The sequence below is a fragment of the Pseudophryne corroboree genome, chromosome 6 (genome assembly GCF_028390025.1).
Source record: "Pseudophryne corroboree isolate aPseCor3 chromosome 6, aPseCor3.hap2, whole genome shotgun sequence".
In the NCBI taxonomy this organism is placed as follows: domain Eukaryota; kingdom Metazoa; phylum Chordata; class Amphibia; order Anura; family Myobatrachidae; genus Pseudophryne; species Pseudophryne corroboree.
The window spans coordinates 347,997,039-348,017,284 of NC_086449.1; the positions used below are offsets into that span (position 1 = coordinate 347,997,039).

The 20,246-nt window shown below is 44.5% G+C and overlaps 1 protein-coding gene across 2 annotated transcripts in view; it reads right to left on the reverse strand.

The window, feature by feature from the left end:
- TBC1D2B (TBC1 domain family member 2B) overlaps positions 1 to 19,974 on the reverse strand; it is a 111,322-nt gene extending 91,348 nt beyond the window's left edge. Inside the window, exons 1-2 of one of the 2 annotated variants that reach the window (XM_063926552.1) lie at positions 19,051 to 19,974; positions 10,711 to 10,864 (exon numbers count right to left, since the gene is read on the reverse strand). In XM_063926552.1, coding sequence (XP_063782622.1) covers positions 10,711 to 10,864; positions 19,051 to 19,389 — 493 coding nt within the window. In that variant the 5' untranslated portion in view covers positions 19,390 to 19,974. Of the gene's footprint in view, positions 1 to 7,099; positions 7,506 to 10,710; positions 10,865 to 19,050 lie in introns of those variants that run through there. The other variant, XM_063926553.1, reaches the window with a different exon arrangement.
- Positions 19,975 to 20,246: the final 272 nt, after the last annotated feature.

Below are 20,246 nucleotides of genomic sequence, written 5' to 3' on the forward strand. Positions count from 1 at the left end.
ACTGGTAATATATACACATTTCTATATATGAATAAATCAACACTATACCCATGTTAAGGTCCTGAACATTATACTAATATCTTTAAATATCACAGGGGGAGATGTACTAAGCCTTGGAGAGTGATAACGTGGACAGAGATAAAGTACCAGCCAATCAGCTCCTAACTGCCATGTTACAGGATGTATTTGAAAAATGACAGTAAGGAGCTGATTGGATTGTACTTTATCACTCTCAAAGGCTTAGTACATCTGACCCATATTCTCATATAACTGCTGTCTGACATACTGTAGGAAAGCAGGAAATGCAATACTCCCTTTACAAAACATGAAGCAGATGGGACAGAATGCTTTAGTAGTCTGCGTTGAGCTAGTAGGATTCACGTTACACAGCGCCTGCTAAACAGTTCCTTACTTCCTCATTTATTTATTTTATCACATTGTGCTCTTTGCTATATACCTCACCTGAACATTGTACAGCTCATTAGTAGTGGGGTTTTTGCATTAAATAACTCCTAAAATAGCATTATGAAAAGGGCGTTCAAAATGCTTTATATATGCATATGCAAATCATGTGTGTACAATCTGTATTACTTTCTTTATTCTAGTTTTCACCTTCCACTAGCCAAAAGTACGTGAAAATGTCTATGTAAACACGTGTGTTTTAAAAAACCCTAAAGTAAAACTCACATATAGATGTAAATGGTTATGGTGCCTTTGGATGGACTTTATTTTCAAATGTGATAACATGCTAGCAAACTGCATTCTTTTATCATCAGTGGATATGAGCCCTGAACCCACACAACCAAAACCTGCAAATTCCTCAGAGAGAAAGGTTGCAAGTCAGGTCACATGACAAAAAAGGGTGTCGGGATGCTAGGTCGACACGACTAAGGTCGACAGTCATTATGTCAAACACTATTGGTTGACACAGCAAAAAAGATCGACATGGGAAAGGTCGATATGAGCTTTTTTTTTTACAATTTTTTTTCATTTTACATTTTTTTCATACTTTACCATTCACGTGGCCTACGATTGAGAGCGAAGTGAGACATGCATGGGGACCCTGTGCACTAATTGGGGTTCCTGGTCACTTTACGGAGTAAAAGCCACCCAAAAAAAAACTCATGTTGGCCTTTTCATGTGTCAACTTTTTTGTCATGTTGACCTCTCTCCGGTAAACTCTATGATCCATAACCACACAAAAATAAGAATTTACTCACCGGTAATTCTATTTCTCATAGTCCGTAGTGGATGCTGGGGACTCCGTAAGGACCATGGGGATTAGCGGCTCCGCAGGAGACTGGGCACAACTATAAAGAAAGCTTTTAGACTACTGGTGTGCACTGGCTCCTCCCACTAAGACCCTCCTCCAGACTTCAGTTAGGATACTGTGCCCGGAAGAGCTGACACAATAAGGAAGGATTTTGAATCCCGAGTAAGACTCATACCAGCCACACCAATCACACCGTATAACTCGTGATACAATACCCAGTTAACAGTATGATAACAACTGAGCCTCTCAACAGATGGCTCAACAATAACCCTTAAGTTAAGCAATAACTATATACAAGTATTGCAGACAATCCGCACTTGGGATGGGCGCCCAGCATCCACTACGGACTATGAGAAATAGAATTACCGGTGAGTAAATTCTTATTTTCTCTAACGTCCTAAGTGGATGCTGGGGACTCCGTAAGGACCATGGGGATTATACCAAAGCTCCCAAACGGGCGGGAGAGTGCGGATGACTCTGCAGCACCGAATGAGAGAACTCAAGGTCCTCCTCAGCCAGGGTGTCAAATTTATAGAATTTAGCAAACGTGTTTGACCCCGACCAAGTAGCTGCTCGGCAAAGTTGAAGAGCCGAGACCCCTCGGGCAGCCGCCCAAGAAGAGCCCACCTTCCTCGTGGAATGGGCTTTTACGGATTTAGGATGCGGCAGTCCAGCCGCAGAATGTGCAAGCTAAATCGTACTACAGATCCAGCGAGCAATAGTCTGCTTTGAAGCAGGTGCACCCAACTTGTTGGGCGCATACAGGATAAAGAGCGAGTCAGTCTTTCTGACTCCAGCTGTCCTGGAAACATAAATTTTTAGGGCCCTGACTACATCCAACAACTTGGAAGCCTCCAAGTCATTTGTAGCCGCAGGCACCACGATAGGTTGGTTCAGATGAAAAGCTGATACCACTTTGGGGAGAAACTGGGGACGAGTCCTCAATTCTGCCCTATCCATATGGAAAAATCAGATAAGGGCTTTTACATGACAAAGCCGCCAATTCTGAAACACGCCTGGCCGAAGCCAAGACCAACAACATGACCACTTTCCACGTGAGATATTTCAAATCCACGGTTTTCAGTGGCTCAAACCAATGTGACTTTAGGAAATCCAACACCACGTTGAGATCCCAAGGTGCCACTGGAGGCACAAAAAGGGGGCTGAATATGCAGCACTCCCTTAACAAAAGTCTGAACTTCAGGTAGTGAAGCCAATTCTCTCTGGAAGCAAATCGATAGAGCCGGAATCTGGACCTTAATGGAACCCAATTTAAGGCCCATAGTCACACCTGACTGTAGGAAGTGCAGAAATCGGCCCAGCTGAAATTCTTCCGTTGGGGCCTTCCTGGCCTCACACCACGCAACATATTTTCGCCATATGCGGTGATAATGGTTTGCGGTTACTTCTTTCCTAGCTTTAATCAGCGTAGGAATGACTTCCTCCGGAATGCCCTTTTCCTTCAGGATCCGGTTTTCAACCGCCATGCCGTCAAACGCAGCCGCGGTAAGTCTTGGAACAGACAGGGCCCCTGCTGCAGCAGGTCTTGTCTGAGCGGTAGAGGCCATGGGTCCTCTGACATCATTTCTTGAAGTTCCGGATACCACGCTCTTCTTGGCCAATCCGGAACAATGAGTATGGTTCTTACTCCTCTTCTCCTTATTATCCTCAGTACCTTTGGTATGAGAGGAAGAGGAGGGAACACATAAACCGATCGGTACACCCACGGTGTTACCAGAGCGTCCACAGCTATCGCCTGCGGGTCTCTCGACCTGGCGCAATATTTTTCTAGCTTTTTGTTTAGGCGGGATGCCATCATGTCCAGCTGTGGCTTTTCCCACTGGTTTACAATCATTTGAAAGACTTCTGGATGAAGTCCCCACTCTCCCGGGTGGAGGTCATGCCTGCTGAGGAAGTCTGCTTCCCAGTTGTCCACTCCCGGAATGAACACTGCTGACAGTGCTAACACGTGATTTTCCGCCCATCGGAGAATCCTTGTGGCTTCTGCCATCGCCGTCCTGCTTCTCGTGCCGCCCTGTCGATTTACATGGGCGACCGCCGTGATGTTGTCTGACTGGATCAGTACCGGCTGGTTTTGAAGCAGGGGTTTTGCCTGACTTAGGGCATTGTAAATGGCCCTTAGTTCCAGAATATTTATGTGCAGGGAAGTCTCCTGACTTGACCATAGTCCTTGGAAGTTTCTTCCCTGTGTGACTGCTCCCCAGCCTTGAAGGCTGGCATCCGTGGTCACCAGGACCCAGTCCTGTATGCCGAATCTGCGGCCCTCTAGAAGATGAGCACTCTGCAACCACCACAGGAGAGACACCCTTGTCCTTGGAGACAGGGTTATCAGACGATGCATCTGAAGATGCGATCCGGACCACTTGTCCAACAGGTCCCACTGAAAGGTTCTTGCATGAAACCTGCCGAATGGAATCGCTTCGTAGGAAGCTACCATTTTTCCCAGGATCCGCGTGCAGTGATGCACCGACACCTGTTTTGGTTTTAGGAGGCCTCTGACTAGAGATGACAGCTCCTTGGCCTTTTCCTCCGGGAGAAACACTTTTCTCTGTTCTGTGTCCAGAACCATCCCTAGGAACAGCAGGCGTGTCGTAGGGACCAGCTGTGACTTTGGAATGTTTAGAATCCAGCCGTGCTGTTGTAGCATTTCCCGAGAGAGTGCTACCCCTACCAACAACTGCTCTCTGGACCTCGCCTTTATCAGGAGATCTTCCAAGTACGGGATAATTAAAACTCCCTTCTTTCGAAGGAGTATCATCATTTCCGCCATTACCTTGGTAAAGACCCTCGGAGCCGTGGAGAGACCGAACGGCAACGTCTGGAATTGGTAATGACAATCTAGTACCACAAACCTGAGGTACTCCTGGTGAGGATGGTAAATGGGGACATGTAGGTAAGCATCCTTGATGTCCAGCGATACCATGTAATCCCCCTCGTCCAGGCTTGCAATAACCGCCCTGAGCGATTCCATCTTGAACTTGAATTTTTTTATATATGTGTTCAAGGATTTCAAATTTAAAATGGGTCTCACCGAACCGTCCGGTTTCGGTACCACAAACATTGTGGAATAGTAACCCCTTCCTTGTTGAAGTAGGGGCACCTTTACTATCACTTGTTGTGAATACAGCTTTTGAATTGCCTGTAACACTGCCTCCCTGCCTGAGGGAGTGGTTGGCAAGGCAGATTTGAGGAAACGGCGGGGGGGAAGACGTCTCGAATTCCAGCTTGTACCCCTGAGATACTACTTGAAGGATCCAGGGATCCACCCGTGAGCGAGCCCACTGATTGCTGAAATTTTTGAGACGGGCCCCCACCGTACCTGGCTCCGCCTGTGAAGCCCCAGCGTCATGCTGTGGACTTAGAGGAAGCGGGGGAGGACTTTTGCTCCTGGGAACTGGCTGTATGCTGCAGCTTCTTTCCCCTACCTCTGCCTCTGGGCAGAAAGGACACGCCTTTAACCCGCTTGCCCCTATTGGGCCGAAAGGACTGTACCTGATAATACGGTGCTTTCTTTGGTTGTGAGGGAACATGGGGTAAAAATGTAGACTTCCCAGCTGTTGCTGTGGAAACGAGGTCCGAGAGACCATCCCCGAACAATTCCTCACCCTTATAAGGCAGAACTTCCATGTGTCGTTTGGAATCTGCATCACCTGTCCACTGCCGAGTCCATAACCCTCTCCTGGCAGAAATGGACATTGCACTAATTTTGGATGCCAGCCGGCAAATATCCCTCTGTGCATCTTTTATATGCTCTACGTTTAGCAAAATAGTGTCCCTGTCTAGGGTATCTATATTTTCTGACAGGGAATCTGACCACGCAGCAGCAGCACTGCACATCCAGGCTGAAGCTATAGCCGGTCTCAATATAACACCTGTGTGTGTATATATAGATTTCAGGATAGCCTCCTGCTTTCTATCAGCAGATTCCTTCAGGGCGGCCGTATCCGGAGACGGTAGTGCCACCTTCTTTGACAAGCGTTTGAGCGCTTTATCCACCCTAGGGGATGTTTCCCAGCGTGACCTATCCTCTGGCGGGAAAGGGTACGCCATTTGTAACCTCTTAGAAATTACCAGCTTTTTATCAGGGGAAGCCCACGCTTCTTCACACACTTCATTTAACTCTTCAGATGGAGGAAAAGCTACTGGTAGTTTTTTCTCTCCAAACATTATGTAACCCTACCCTCAATACCTTGAACAAGAGCTGTCTATGTATTCTATTAAGGGATGGTTACCTAATAGTTGTGCCTCCACTCAAGCTATGTGTAGTATTTAACTACCGTTAAGGCTTGCTTGAGTAAGCCTGATCTCTATCCTTAGGGGATGATTCCCTTATATCAGATATTTTATTTAATATACCTGTCTCTTTCTTCCAGGATCTTCCGATCAACTTCCAGACGGACCAGACACACATGGCAAGTATAACACTTTAATGACCAGTACCAAATGGATTAAGTATACATTAACATTTCATCAATTACACATTCCCCTTTAAGTCATTAATCCATGTTAACCCCCTGTCAATTAGGCCTATACACAGTACCTGCATGCAATACAACAAATCCTTTTTCTTTTCAAGACACCCTTAGGTGTTAGAGTGACCCGGGTACTCTTAATATGATAGTGCACTATAAGGGCCCATAAACTTCCTAAATATAACAGCAGTTAATACAGAATGTCTGACACTATGTTTTAGTATCAACTATCAGTTCTCCCTTCAGTTAAAGAGAAAGATGTTTGGCTCAGTCTACTTATGGAAGCGATTACTTTCTCCTATAAGGTTACTTATAGTTCCTCCTTGGCAGATAACAGAAAGTATCTATTTAGCTCATAGATAGTAACATCAACCGTTGATTACCAAGGAATCTGTATCCTTTCCTCAGTAAAAATGTTACCGTAGTTGTCCAGTATTAAACTAAACTCCTAAGAAGCTGGTATGATAAACCTTTGTTATGCTGCGTCCTTGTGTCCATTTGAAGTAGCTGATGCTTTCTATATTTCAGAGCATATATAGCTTTTCGATTCCTGTATGCCTCAAATTATTGTTGTCTCTTAGGATGAGTCTATATTAAATATATCTGCAAGAGATTGTTTCTCTTATCATAGTCACAGCGAGCTCAAATCCTTTAACTTTAAAACTAATAGTCTCTTACGTGTCAGTCCTTCTTACGGGTTCACGAATATACATATAACACAGTTGTATTAAAGTGCCACAAGCTAGTCCTTGAATCGGGATGATATTCTAATCCTTTGTGGCTAAGAGGCTTTAACATTCATCCAATGTCACTGTAGTATGGCTACCTTTAATGTCCTTGACTCTAATTCTGCTAATTCAGGGGCATAAATACACACATTAGGTGGCAGCTTTAGGGTGTTACTTTCTATTTAGCGCTGTGGAACAATGTCTCTGGCTCTCCTTTGACTGATGTGATGCTGATATATGGGGGAGCTTTAAAACTATTTATGAAGCGTTAAACAGTTCAAGTTTCACTCCACTCCTCCTGTTACATATATATACCCAGTGCTTTCTACCTTCTCCTTAGTACTATGATTAAGCCATACATGGAACTGTAATTATAGGTCACTCTGACTACTGTGACCCATTACTATCCTCCTGCTTAATAGCCATTATTGTGGCCTAGCCCTGGAGTCCTTAGTCCCAATATGAAATTGACTATGTACCATAGTCACCTATGGCTTGCTGTGCTTAGTGTAGGGGTAATATAAATGGCTGGATTATACACTCACACTTCTATGATCTAGTGGTGCTGCTGCAGGATGCTCCCCCGACTCCTCCCTTACACTTACAGCCACACAGAATGGAGCCTCTGCTGCTGGTCCTGGCTTCCTTGCTGTGGCCGCCAGAGTCCGCGCCGGCAATAGGTAGGAAGGAACCCTCTCTGTCTCCCCGTCACAGATGCGCCCCTCCAACACCGCTGGGTGAGTTGACTAGCGCTGATGCCGGGTTCTATGAACAGTGCTGAGTCTCAATGCTGCTGTCACCCCCTTTACAGTAAAGAAGCCCTGTTCTGGCTACACACACTAAGCCCCCTCCGGCCGCCGCAATGTATACCGCTCAGCTCTAATGCGGGCGACGGCCGGAGCAGCAAAAAACTATGTCCTCTCACCAAGGGATATGCAGTCTCTCCCTCAGCTACACTCACAGCACCTCTCCACCCCTCTCTAGTAGTCACATGATCCACTCTGAGGTGATGCCCCGCCCACTGGCAATCACCCCACTAGCTGATTGACAGTTAGGAGCACAAGGACATTAACCCTTTAGATACACTGTGAAACCATAAAATAAGCCTTAATTGTATTCACCACTACATTTACATCAATGTACATACAATTACATATATGTGAACTGTATTATTTACCTCAAAACATGCATACAGTATTACAACATCCATTAACTTTTATATGAATAATATATATGCTTATACTCCATTTTAGTCACCATATTATAACTACCTCAGTATAAGTGTTGTTTAAACCCTAAATCAGGGTTACATTTATACCCTTTTTTGTGGTACCGGGGGTAACATCAGAAATGTGCAACACATTTTTCATTGCCTCAATCATGTAACGTGTGGCCCTACTGGAAGTTACATTAGTCTCCTCGTCGTCGACACTGGAGTCAGTATCCGTGTCGACATCTGTGTCAACCATCTGAGGCAGCGGGCGTTTTAGAGCCCCTGATGGCTTTTGAGACGCCTGGGCAGACACAGGCTGAGAAGCCGGCTGTCCCACATTTGGTATGTCGTCAAACCTTTTATGTAAGGAGTCGACACTATCACGTAATTCCTTCCACAGCACCATCCACTCAGGTGTCGACCCCGCAGGGGGTGACATCACATTTACAGGCATCTGCTCCGCCTCCACATAAGCCTCCTCATCAAACATGTCGATACAGCCGTACCGACACACCGCAAACACACAGGGAATGCTCTGACAGAGGACAGGACCCCACAAAGCCCTTTGGGGAGACAGAGAGAGAGTATGCCAGCACACACCAGAGCGCTATATAACACTGGGATCCCACTATCAATGAGTGTTTTCCCTTATAGCTGCTTTTTTATATATCTTATATATATATATTATCTACACTGCGCCTAAATTTAGTGCCCCCCCTCTCTTTTTTACCCTTCTGTAGCGTTCAGACTGCAGGGGAGAGCCAGGGAGCTTCCTTCCAGCGGAGCTGTGAGGGAAAAATGGCGCCAGTGTGCTGAGGGAGAAGCCCCGCCCCCTTTTCGGCGGACTTTCTCCCGCTTTTTCTGGAATACTGGCAGGGGTAATTTTACATCTATATAGCCTCTAGGACTATATATGATGTATATTTGCCAGCCAAGGTGTCATATATTGCCCTCATGGCGCCCCCCCCAGCGCCCTGCACCCATTAGTGACCGAAGTGTGAGGTGTACATGAGGAGCAATGGCGCACAGATGCAGTGCTGTGCGCTACCTTGGTGAAGACCGAAGTCTTCTGCCGCCGATTTTCCGGACCTCTTCGTTGCTTCTGGCTCTGTAAGGGGGACGGCGGCGCGGCTCCGGGAACGAACACCAAGTTCGGGTCCTGCGGTCGATCCCTCTGGAGCTAATGGTGTCCAGTAGCCTAAGAAGCCCAAACTACCACCTGTTAGGTAGGTTCGCTTCTTCTCCCCTTAGTCCCTCGCTGCAGTGAGTCTGTTGCCAGCAGAACTCACTGTAAAATAAAAAACCTAAATATACTTTCTTTCTAGGTGCTCAGGAGAGCCCCTAGTGTGCATCCAGCTCAGCCGGGCACAAGAATCTAACTGAAGTCTGGAGGAGGGTCTTAGTGGGAGGAGCCAGTGCACACCAGTAGTCTAAAAGCTTTCTTTATAGTTGTGCCCAGTCTCCTGCGGAGCCGCTAATCCCCATGGTCCTTACGGAGTCCCCAGCATCCACTTAGGACGTTAGAGAAAGTATGCTATTATACAATGCTGTAAAGTCCCTGCTTTGTGTTATTACAGAGGCTAAATATGCCCACATAGAAACTATAAATACATGCATAAAATAAATTTTTTGTTTACAGGAAATCTGGTACCAAAGGTACCAGCATCATGGTCTACGTGGGGTCCCAGGAATCCAAGCAGAAAAGGAGCACTTTAAGCACATCCAATATACTGTAGCCGGGATGTAGTTCATATACTGACTGTTGGGATCCAACAGATGGTAAAATGCCGGTGGTCGGAATACCGACCACTCCCCTGTGTTCCCACTTGAGTGGTGGGTCCACACCCAAAGCATGGTGAGCGAACCCATAAGGGGACTATGGTTCTACCGGCTATAATTACTGTTTTTTACATTTGATGTGGTTAGATTCTTAGATTCTCATTTATAGTATTTAAATATGGATAATTTCTTATATAAAAGAAAAGTGGTTTTATATATATATATATATATATATATATATATATATATATATATATTATTATTTATTTATTTTTTTATTCATTTTTTATTTTTATTTTTATTATTTTTTATTTTATTCCGATATTTTGTTTTAGTATATACACTGCATGATGGGGCCATATTTATTGATAAGGTAGTAAGTTTATTGTTTACATGGATTATGTATACAAAGATAACCCACATCAAAGATGACTCCTAAGTATTACCTTGTTTCATTTCACCTACCCCGGCTATTATGAAGGGAGTTGGGCGGATGTGACAATCTTTTTGACATCACTTCTGGCAGCGCATCTCCAACATTAGGTCAAGTCGGAAGTGATGTCACCTCTGGGCAATGCACCAAAAATACAGCGACTTGCGGTCCTCTGTCAAATTGAGGGCAGAGGCAAAAACTATGTTCAGCATATTTTTTATTTTATTTTGAGCTGGTTCAAATACCAGTTACTGGTGAACAACTCCTCACCTTAAAAAAGACCAAGTGATGGTGGAAACATGCTGGTGGCAGAGCTGCTGTGACGTACTACCAAATACGTGAGGACAGGGAAGAGATTCCGGCTGGTTGGTGTGCCCGCGCTGTAACACCTTTAACCACCACTAGCACTGAGGCTTTTTGTCTCACACCGAATTGGTAGGAGTCCATTTCTACACACATTTTTATGCCATCTTTGTTCAAGTTTTGTGTTATTCACCTATTAAACAGTATTACACTATATACAGTTTTCTCTTTGCTCTATAATATGTACATTGGAAAAGTTGACTTCCTGAGATAACAAGGTTTCAGAAATACTGCTGCCTTACCCAATTTTCTGGTTTCAAATTTAAATGTTAACATAGCGCACTTACAGGAGTTTCTTCAGACTTTCCATTGTTAAGTAATTGTTCTATCCCATGCTATACAACAGAATTTAACGTTGGTAGGATCAGTAGCTCTGCATGACTGGTCATTAAGTCTACATAAGAAAAATGAGCAGCAGAATGTTTTACCTGTGCTTTCCTTAGCCACCAGGCCAGTTGGGATCTCCACAGCTGGAGGGTTCACCATGCTGTCTCTCTTTGCTGCACCTCGGCTGTTACAATACTCCCAGCGTTTCTGCTGCAATTCCTGCAGCCAGTAGGTCATAGCTGAGCGACTAGAAGCCTATAGAGCGACATTATAAACAGAAACTGAAGTTAGACATAAGATATGCTGATTAATTCATACAAGCACCAAATTTTGAAATAAATAAAAAAAATGAAGGCAATAGCGGAAACATCCTAATCCTGAAAGAATTTTCACCGTCACAAGTAATAGTATTACACAAATACTATCTATGTAGATAACCAAAAATGTATACCTTTATCTGGCCTGAGCACACGTGGGTGTCCAGCTTGGTCAGTCTGAATTACAAAATCAGCAAAACTCCATTTGTACGGTCAATAAACCAGCTGTTATGGGTGTATGGCCACATGCTGATTACGTTTTTCAATATTCTACAATTTGAAAAATTCCAATGCAAATCTGGCCAATTTACAGATCTCTGAGCAGGGCTGGCTAGCTTAAATCACCTTGGGTTTTTTTTTTTTTGGGGGGGGTTATTTTTTTAAACCTTTTTTTTCCCCTAAACCCCGTTTCTGAGCCATCTGGACAGAAATGGACAAATTGCCCGATATAGGGCCTGATTCTTAGGTGGAAGCAAAAAAAAAGGGAAAATACTGGGTAAACAGTGTTGCAACACAATGGGTGCAAATATATTAATATACTTTGCATGCAGGGTAAATACCGGCTGCTTTTTGCATGTAGACCCAAATGCTGGACAGCTTTATTTTTTACATTGGTATTTAGATTTTAGTTTGGACACACTCTTCCCACATCTAGATCTCTCTGCACATTTTAAATCTGTCCCACCTGCAGTGCAACATGGTTTTACAGAGGTGCACAATTAAGCTGGGTACACACCTATACAATCATCAGCCCACGATTATATAGGTGTGTATGAAGTACCAATACAGGAGTGTTGGCTAATAAACGGCTAATAGCACTGTTGCACAGCCGGCCTCCCCATAGAAGAGCCGCTTAATTGAATCACCCATCTCTACTAAAGTGCAAAAGTCCCACAGACACCTAACTTTGTTTGCTTGGCATATAAATTCTATAAAACTTTATATATTCCTGCATTATAATTAATGTGTCAGAGTCTATAGTCATCACACTTTCGATGGCAGAACTCATGTGAAGAGCTGGTACTGGAACATATTGCCCACCTGTCAAAGTCGAAAAATATTACAGAACACACATCACATACAAACTGCACACACATGCCCACTGCGCGTGCACTTGTTCTGCAGTGCGTGCACATGTACGCACTTTGCGTATGGTCGGTCCTGCGCATCGGCGCGTGGTAAGGGTATTTACAGCAGAGTTTGTGTACGCATGGAGGGCCATCAGAACACATTACATATTTAATCCAAATAGCGCACAATGTACACATAGTCTCCTTGCACCACATCAGAAAGTTAAAGCTGTTTAAATGGTTGCAGAACAAAGGGATTCACCTTTACAGGATAAGAGGGGACAGACTAAGGTTATAAGGTGGTATTTGGTATCCAGCTGTAGGGTATTTCAAGGGTTACATTCCGGTGTTGGTCTGCGGAAGATCGCATGTTCCTGCGGATAGTTATGTGCAGAAGCAGAATATAGATATAAACTGTATTTACTGTATATTATGTATGCGGTGGGAATCCAGAGGAGACCACCCACAAGAGCAGTTGAGAAAGACATCGCCTACCTTTTCAAATCAACCTATGACCTGTCCTGTACTGTAAAAGTGCATTCCTGTGTCCAATGGACAAAGGGATTACAGTATCCATTGTATTGCTTTTGGAAGAATTGTATAAATAAAGCCTGCTGCTTCCTGTCCACACACAAGACTCACAAAGTTATCTATCAGATGACCGGCCGGGTTGCGCAAGCGAATCCACTCCCGTATGTACATTGACTGTAGCCATTATTCTGTTATATTGACTTGTATTGTAGTGTATAATTTGTATTGTAAACCCCCTTTCAGAAATAATCCACTGTGGTGTCGGAACCCAGCGGTAAAATCACAATTGGTGTAGTGTCCTCATTGCCCTGCTAAGGCTTAAAGTGTATTATTATTGCATAGCATTGCTGTTTAAAGTGTATCTCTGGGTGTGTATGCGCTGTGAGTACTTTGTACCGTCAGCGCGGCGTGTGTACGCAAAGTCCATACACTGTACGGGACTCTGTACGCTAATAGTGTAAAAGGTGCGTAGAGTGTGAATTAAGTATAGCGGCCGCAGCGGCTAAAGGTTTAAAGTGTATTTAAGGTATGTTTAAGGTATAGCTTTCATTCCTTAAAGATATTCAGCTTTATCACACCTCACTAATAACTTACTTTTATAAATAAACTATTTTTTTAATAAATATATATATATATATATATATATATATATATACATATATACATATACATATATACACACACATATATATATATATACATATATACACACACACAGGGAAGGTGGGAAATCAGGCATGGCGGACTATGACTGAAACAGGTTAGTAAGATATGATCTCCATTACCTAGGACATTTGAATACCTACTGTACATTGCTTAGAAACCTAAGTTTGTCATCCTGAAACCTCTTAAAACCAAGAGAGCTAAGTATTAAATAATTTGATTGATATCTCCGCTCTTGTTATACCGTGATCAGTATGAAATACCTACGATCAAAACTCAGACGGTCAAAATCCCGACAACAATTGACCGACACACAAAATCCCGACATTTAAATTACCGACAAGGTCAAAATACTGACATTTAGATGTCGATAGGTCAAAAAGTCAACACAAGTTTGTCATTGTTTTTTTGGTGTGTATGTCAACCGTATATGTTTACCGCTGCGCTCGCCATTCTTAGGGAACTATTATATTCCACCTCCAGGTCCACTGGGATGGTAAAATCTGAATAAGTCAGTTTCAATTAAAAAAATCATGAAAAACTAGTGTTGACTTTTTGACCTGTCGAAATTTTATATGTTGGTATTTTGACCTTGTTGGTAATTTTAATGTTGGGATTTTGACCGTCGGTCAATGGTTATCGGGATTTTGACCGTCAGGACTTTGATTGTAGGTACAGTAAATTCACCGCATCCGTTACACCACCAGCCATCCTCAAATCAGATAATGGAAGAGTGTCTGAAAATAGCATTTACGACGGCTTAAAAACATTTAAGGCATCATGCACAATGCTTCGGCAAAGTGGGTAACAGTTTCTTCATTTCACACCTGAAACATATATATCTTACATCGTTTTGCTGCACAAACATTATAAAGGCTTATAAAAAAAAAAAGATGCAGAAATAGTTTATAAATGGCCCCCACTTAACGTAAAGCCCCCATCCACTAGTGCGATAGGACCAATTTTCATCCGATTCCAAGCTTTCTGTTTGATGGATCGGATGAAAAGTGTCTCATTGCATGTCATTTTCATCAGACACCAATCCGAGGCGCGTGCCCGTGCTTCTCGGATCTGAGTCGCAGATAGTCATGGCTGCCATGATTATTTATCGCAATCGGAGGAAAAGGTGCACATCGGAATGCATTTGTACACAATCGGATGCGATTCATCAGATTTATAAAAAAACAAACACTCAGTTGCAAATCATATTCACAGGACTCGGATCTGACTTTCAGTTCAGATAAGTCTCACTAGGGGATAGGGGACTTTACTTGCTCTTCAAAAAAATAAGATACTGAAGGAAAATGGACAAAGCACTACTTTTATAGAGAACGCATGCATCTTAGCAAGTGTAATGTATACAGTTGTTGGGGTTCAGGGTGCTAGAGTGTACTCTATCAGCGAGGAGGGCATATTTTTATTTTGAAGGGCAAAGTTTTAGATGTGATATATTGTTACAGCTACTGTAGCGATACATCACATCAAAGTTTGTACTTCAAAATAAAAACATGCCCTCCTCGCTGATTAGTTGCATAAGTACTTTCCCTTAGGACTCACAATGAATTGGAGCCTACAGTATGGAGCTAGAGATCTAAAATAACTGATGTCGTAGTTCTAAGTCTGTGGTGAAAGAAACGGACATACCTGTAAACAATATTACATCCTATATTTCATTTCAAATTCATAGTTTTAATGTATTATTAAAAACAAAAAATACTATGTAATAAATATACAGGCTATTTGATAATTTATGTACATTAGCAGGTCTCCTATCTGCTAATGATTATACGCATGTGGAATTAATAATTGTAGTACAACTCGTGTAAATGATTGTGTAGAATGGCAGCATACCCACTTGCTTTCATGAATGTTACTAGCAGCCTGGGCACTTTTGGCTCCAATCAATACATTTCAGTATGACTTGCATTTGAACTTCAATGTAAATGCTGGTGGGTATACTGTCTGTCTGTGAGTTACTTGATGGCAAATAGAGGAATACAGTATGTGGATGCATCAAATATTTGGATTATTTATTAGCAAGGCAATAACAGCACAGTAAAGTTGAAAATATGTCGGTCTCCCTATTCATTTATAAAGGTTCAATAAAATAGTTAAATACTTTTTTTCCTGCACACATGTAAGATATCTTAGAAGTTTACATTATTTATTAACCCAAAGCAAATACTGTAGTCACATCCAGGAACTAATACCTAACAGAGGATGATTGTTTTACAGTTTAACTGAAGATGGCTGCACTAATCAAGAAAAAAGCTAAAGCCTGGTACACACTATGCGGATCAATCAGCAGGTCAGATAAGGGGCATATGCCTCAACGCTTAGAGAGAGATAAAGTACCAGCTCCGATTCCCAACTGTCATGTTAAAGGATAATTTTGAAAAATGAGGATGTAGCCGATTGGTTGGTAGTTCATCTCTCTCTCCACTTATTGGGCGGGATGCATAAATTAGTATTTTGCAGTGAAACGTCCTAAAATGCAGTTTCAGAGGTTTGGCCACTTACCGCCAATGCACTAAGCTCCAGAATGCGATATACGCCAGAGCTTGAACCCAGTGGGTAACACCATCTTTCGCCTATGAGTTTCTAAATCACATTTTCCCAAGAGGGATCCAATCGGATCCTTTCTAGCACACTGGATCCTAAACCCGGAAGTCCTCACAACACAAAGGACCGCGGTCACCGGGTGAGCTGTCCTTTGCTAAAATCTTCTTTGATATGGCGTTAATAAACACTGATATACATGCAATGGGTGGAGGGATGCATCGTGCTTGATTCATCTTCCCCTAGGTCTGTCCAAGCGTCCAATATAAAATTTTGAATGTAACCATACAGTGGGATATTTAGCAAGCTGGTTTTCCATTATTATGTAGTTCTAAATTTCACAGAAAACTCCTGCAAATGGCTAACTACTGCAGCAGATCAGTCCCCATTATTATCCGTAGCAAGATCTGTGTCCATCTACTCACATGCTGGGGGCGGCCCAGCACAGGGTAACGCCGCCCAGCATGCGTGTTTCGCCACCCCTCGATGCGTTCGCAATTAGATTGCGAACTTATCGATTAGAGGACAACCCCTGCCTGCGCTGGCAGGCAGTCCAGGAACCATCTTTCTTATTGGATCGGTTGCGTGTGATGTCACGCAGCTGCCCCAAAAACGCATCAGACATGGCTGCGTTGTCCAGACCACACCTGAGAAACGCCAAGTCAACGCCCCCTCGACGGCCACAGATTTCAATCACCTTGTACCCGCTGCATGGTGAAGGGTCGTGCATGCGCACTGCGGCCGGTGCAGATAGTAAAAGTACAGATATGAGGAGCATGTACATCTTATACCTCTTTTACACTGAAATCGCAGGTCCAGCCGGGAGCCTGACACGGGTGCTACCCGGCTGCGACCCGCGTCAGCCCCCTTTCCCACTGCTGTCTCCATCCCAGCTAATTGCCAGGTTGGTGATGTAGCCGATGACGTGGCGGATCACATGATCTCCAAGCGCCGCCCGTACATTCTCTGTAAACGGGAAGCCATGTCGATGCGACCCAGCTTCCTTTTACAGTGCACAGTTAGCTGGGTTGAACCTGTGTGCAACCCTGCAAACTACCAAAGTTGGAATACCGGGTCACTCGACCCGGATTATTCCAACTCTGCCCTTTAACATCGAGCAGCAACACAGTTTATGTATGCTTATGTGCAATAACCCGTGTTGTATGCTGGCGATGTAAGAGGGGTTTTAGAGAGAAATACATTAATACCCCTTTTCCACCTAAAAACGCAGTCCGCAGCTGGGAGCCTGACATGGGTGCTACCCGGCTGTGACCCGCATCAGCCCCCTTTCCTTTTACACCTTTGAAAAAGCTGCAGGGTTTATGCAGCGAAACGCGTCAGGTATTTACCCGTTGGAACAGGACATCTCTGAATTGGACCCGAACCAGCCCATTTTGCCGACCAGTTATCCGGAGGAGCCTATTCCCGCATTGCATGAGGTACTCTACACCTAAGAGACATTGCACTAATCCTCTAGCGGTATATGGAAATCTTTTATGGACTCTCTTCAGCAACATCTAAAAAGGTACCCTCCATACCGGATCATAACTGGACACCATATTGATGGGCAAAATATGGAACGGATTCTAGAGAACAATTTCCACTAATCCTGTACCAGCATTTTGGGTAAACTCCAACCTTTGCATATCATTGGCAATTTTATTTTTTCTGCATATATTTGGCACATTATCTTGCACAGAATTCCTGCTTTTTAAAGAATTTATGTTTTATAATAAATTTTTATACTTACCTATTGAGTGTTTTACATTGTTCTTTCCTCCACCAGCGCAGCCTCCATTCTTTCTTGTATTCTCTTTTTGGGAGTGACTCCCCTGTAATATTGGCTGCCGCTTAGCTAACCATCTCGTCTCACAGCGCTCGAATACCTTTGGGTATATTTTACCTTATTTTTGAACCCTTTCCTATCTGCAGTCACTATCCCAGCATATTGCCGTGTTGGTGACGCTGCCGCCGCCATGCCATACAGTGTAAACAGGTTGCATCGACCCGGCTTCTGTTTACACAGTACAGTTTGCCTGGGTGAACCCGTGTTCAACCCTGCAAGCTACCCGAGTTGGAATACTGGGTTACTCGACCCGGATTATTCCAACTCGGCCCTTATACACCAGCCAGCAACACGGGGTATGCACGTTCATGTGCAATAAACCGTGTTATATGCTGGTTGGTGTAAAAGGAGTATAACACTACAACCACAAGAAAAGAAGAGCTACAGTATGTGTAGGCCAGGGGTGGGGAACCTCCGGCCCGCGGACCGTATAAGGCCCACAAAGCCGTTGGTTCCGGCCCACCCGCTTGTGTCAGTGAGACACGCCGCCGCTTAGTCCGGTGGCAGCGTGTCTCAGCTGTCAGGGAGGAGAGCGCAGCAACTATGTCCAGCGGCAGGTAAGCTCTCAAACCAGCCGCCGGTTTGTGAGCCAATCAGAGCTCGCGGACCGGCAGCCAATCAGGAGCCGCGCCAGTCCGTGAGCTCTGATTGGCTCACGAACCGACGGCTGGTTTGAGGTCCTACACGCCGCCGCCCAACATAGCCGCGCTCTCCTCCCTGTCCTGACCCCCTGACACCAGAGACACGCCGCCGGATGGAGCAGCAGCGGTGAGCAGCACAGTGGGGTGGGGGGGCATTTGTACACCTGGCAGTGTGGGGGCATTTGTGGATCTGCCACTGTGGGGGCATTTGTGGATCTGCCACTGTGGGGGCATTTGTATACCTGACACTGTGGGGGCATTTGTATACCTGACACTGTGGGGGCATTTGTATACCTGACACTGTGGGGGCATTTGTATACCTGACACTGTGGGGGGCATTTGTGGATCTGACACTGTGGGGGGCATTTGTGGATCTGACACTGTGGGGGGCATTTGTGGATCTGACACTGTGGGGGGCATTTGTGGATCTGACACTGTGGGGGGCATTTGTGGATCTGGCACTGCAGTATTGGGGGCATATGTGTATCACATCCCATTTTAATTGGCCACACCCAATTTTTGGCGCGCGCACACAGTACCTCTAAGGGGCAGACCTACTGGGGGGCAGGGTAATTTTTTAAGTTGAGTATTTTTGTATGGCCCCCGAAAGATTTTATGAATATCCAAATGGCCCTTGGTAGAAAAAAGGTTCCCCACCCCTGGTGCAGGCTATCAAAATATTATTTGTGGACTATGAAACAACAAGAAGCACATAGCATCGACATTTGTATTCTGTATTTTAAACTATTACTATGACATTTACACTATAATATAAATACTCCTCAAACGAAAGCCTGCTATTGGTATTATTTACCCGAAGAAGGGAGACCCTTCCGAAGCTGTGGATCTCAAACTGTCCCTCCTCTACTTCCAGGTCGTAGCTGAAGGAGGCATCCGCAATGTCTATGTGCCCCAGAGGCTGGGCATCCTGGGAACTTTTAAAGTAGTAGAGATGGCAACTTCGGGAGTCGAACACAAACCAGCGGTTCTTGAAGCTCCTTAGGGGCCCCTTCCCGGAAAGCTTGGTCAGATTACCACAGAGCCTAGGGGGCGACTCTCCTCCAGGTGCTGAGGTCATGCGGTCTTCAACAGGGGGCTCCTGGCTGCTTCTCCTGCCCTCCACAGCTGGCATTATTTCGGGGAGCCCGGCCATTAGGCTGCCGCTGTCACCCAGCAAGAGCAGGAGGCATCGGTTCTATAAGTGGACCGCTCAGGCACTAGTCACTGTTCTCAGACATGTTACTCCCTGTTCTGTGTATAATGCTCAGTGCTGTGCATCCTGTCAGCGCCAGATGTGTGCCCTTACACAGTATGTGCCCAGATCCTGCTGCTGTGCCTGTGCAATGCTAATTGCTAATGCATGGCTATACAATCAGCTGCTCCCACCCTGTTGCTGCTTATTACTATAGTGCCCGCACACACTATTCTTTATAGTTTATATCCTGTCTGCTGCACATGTGATCAGACTTGATTTCCTCAGAAGACATAGCCTGTGCTCACTACACCCCTCTACGCACATGCAACTCTGCAGTCCTCTCCTCAAGTGCATGGTCAACTACGTGAGCGACCCCTCCAGGTCAGGTATGCCTAAAATAGCGCCCACGGTCTTGCTCAATTCTCTTGCTTACACCCTTTCATTCACACTCTCTGCTCCCTTCACTCCGTCTACCCAACCCCTCTTCTGCGTCTCATGACTGCAAGCAAGAAGAGAGCTGCACGGAAGATGTAGTTCTACGACTGATAGGGTCGCCAGTAACACAACAAGCGTAAAACTACAATTCCCGCCATGCACAGCGCTACCACCGATAGCCTATTTGCCTGAGGGGGGCGTGAATTTCCCTTTTACAAAATAAATATATTAATGCAGTTTCCACCCTCAAGTTTACATTACAAAGCTTTGCCACGTATGTGATTAGGAACAAAGTATTGTTTTGTTGGTTTTTTTTTTACTTTGATGAGCACAGAAGTGCTATACAGAAATATGAAAAAACTTGATGAATGTGTTTATTA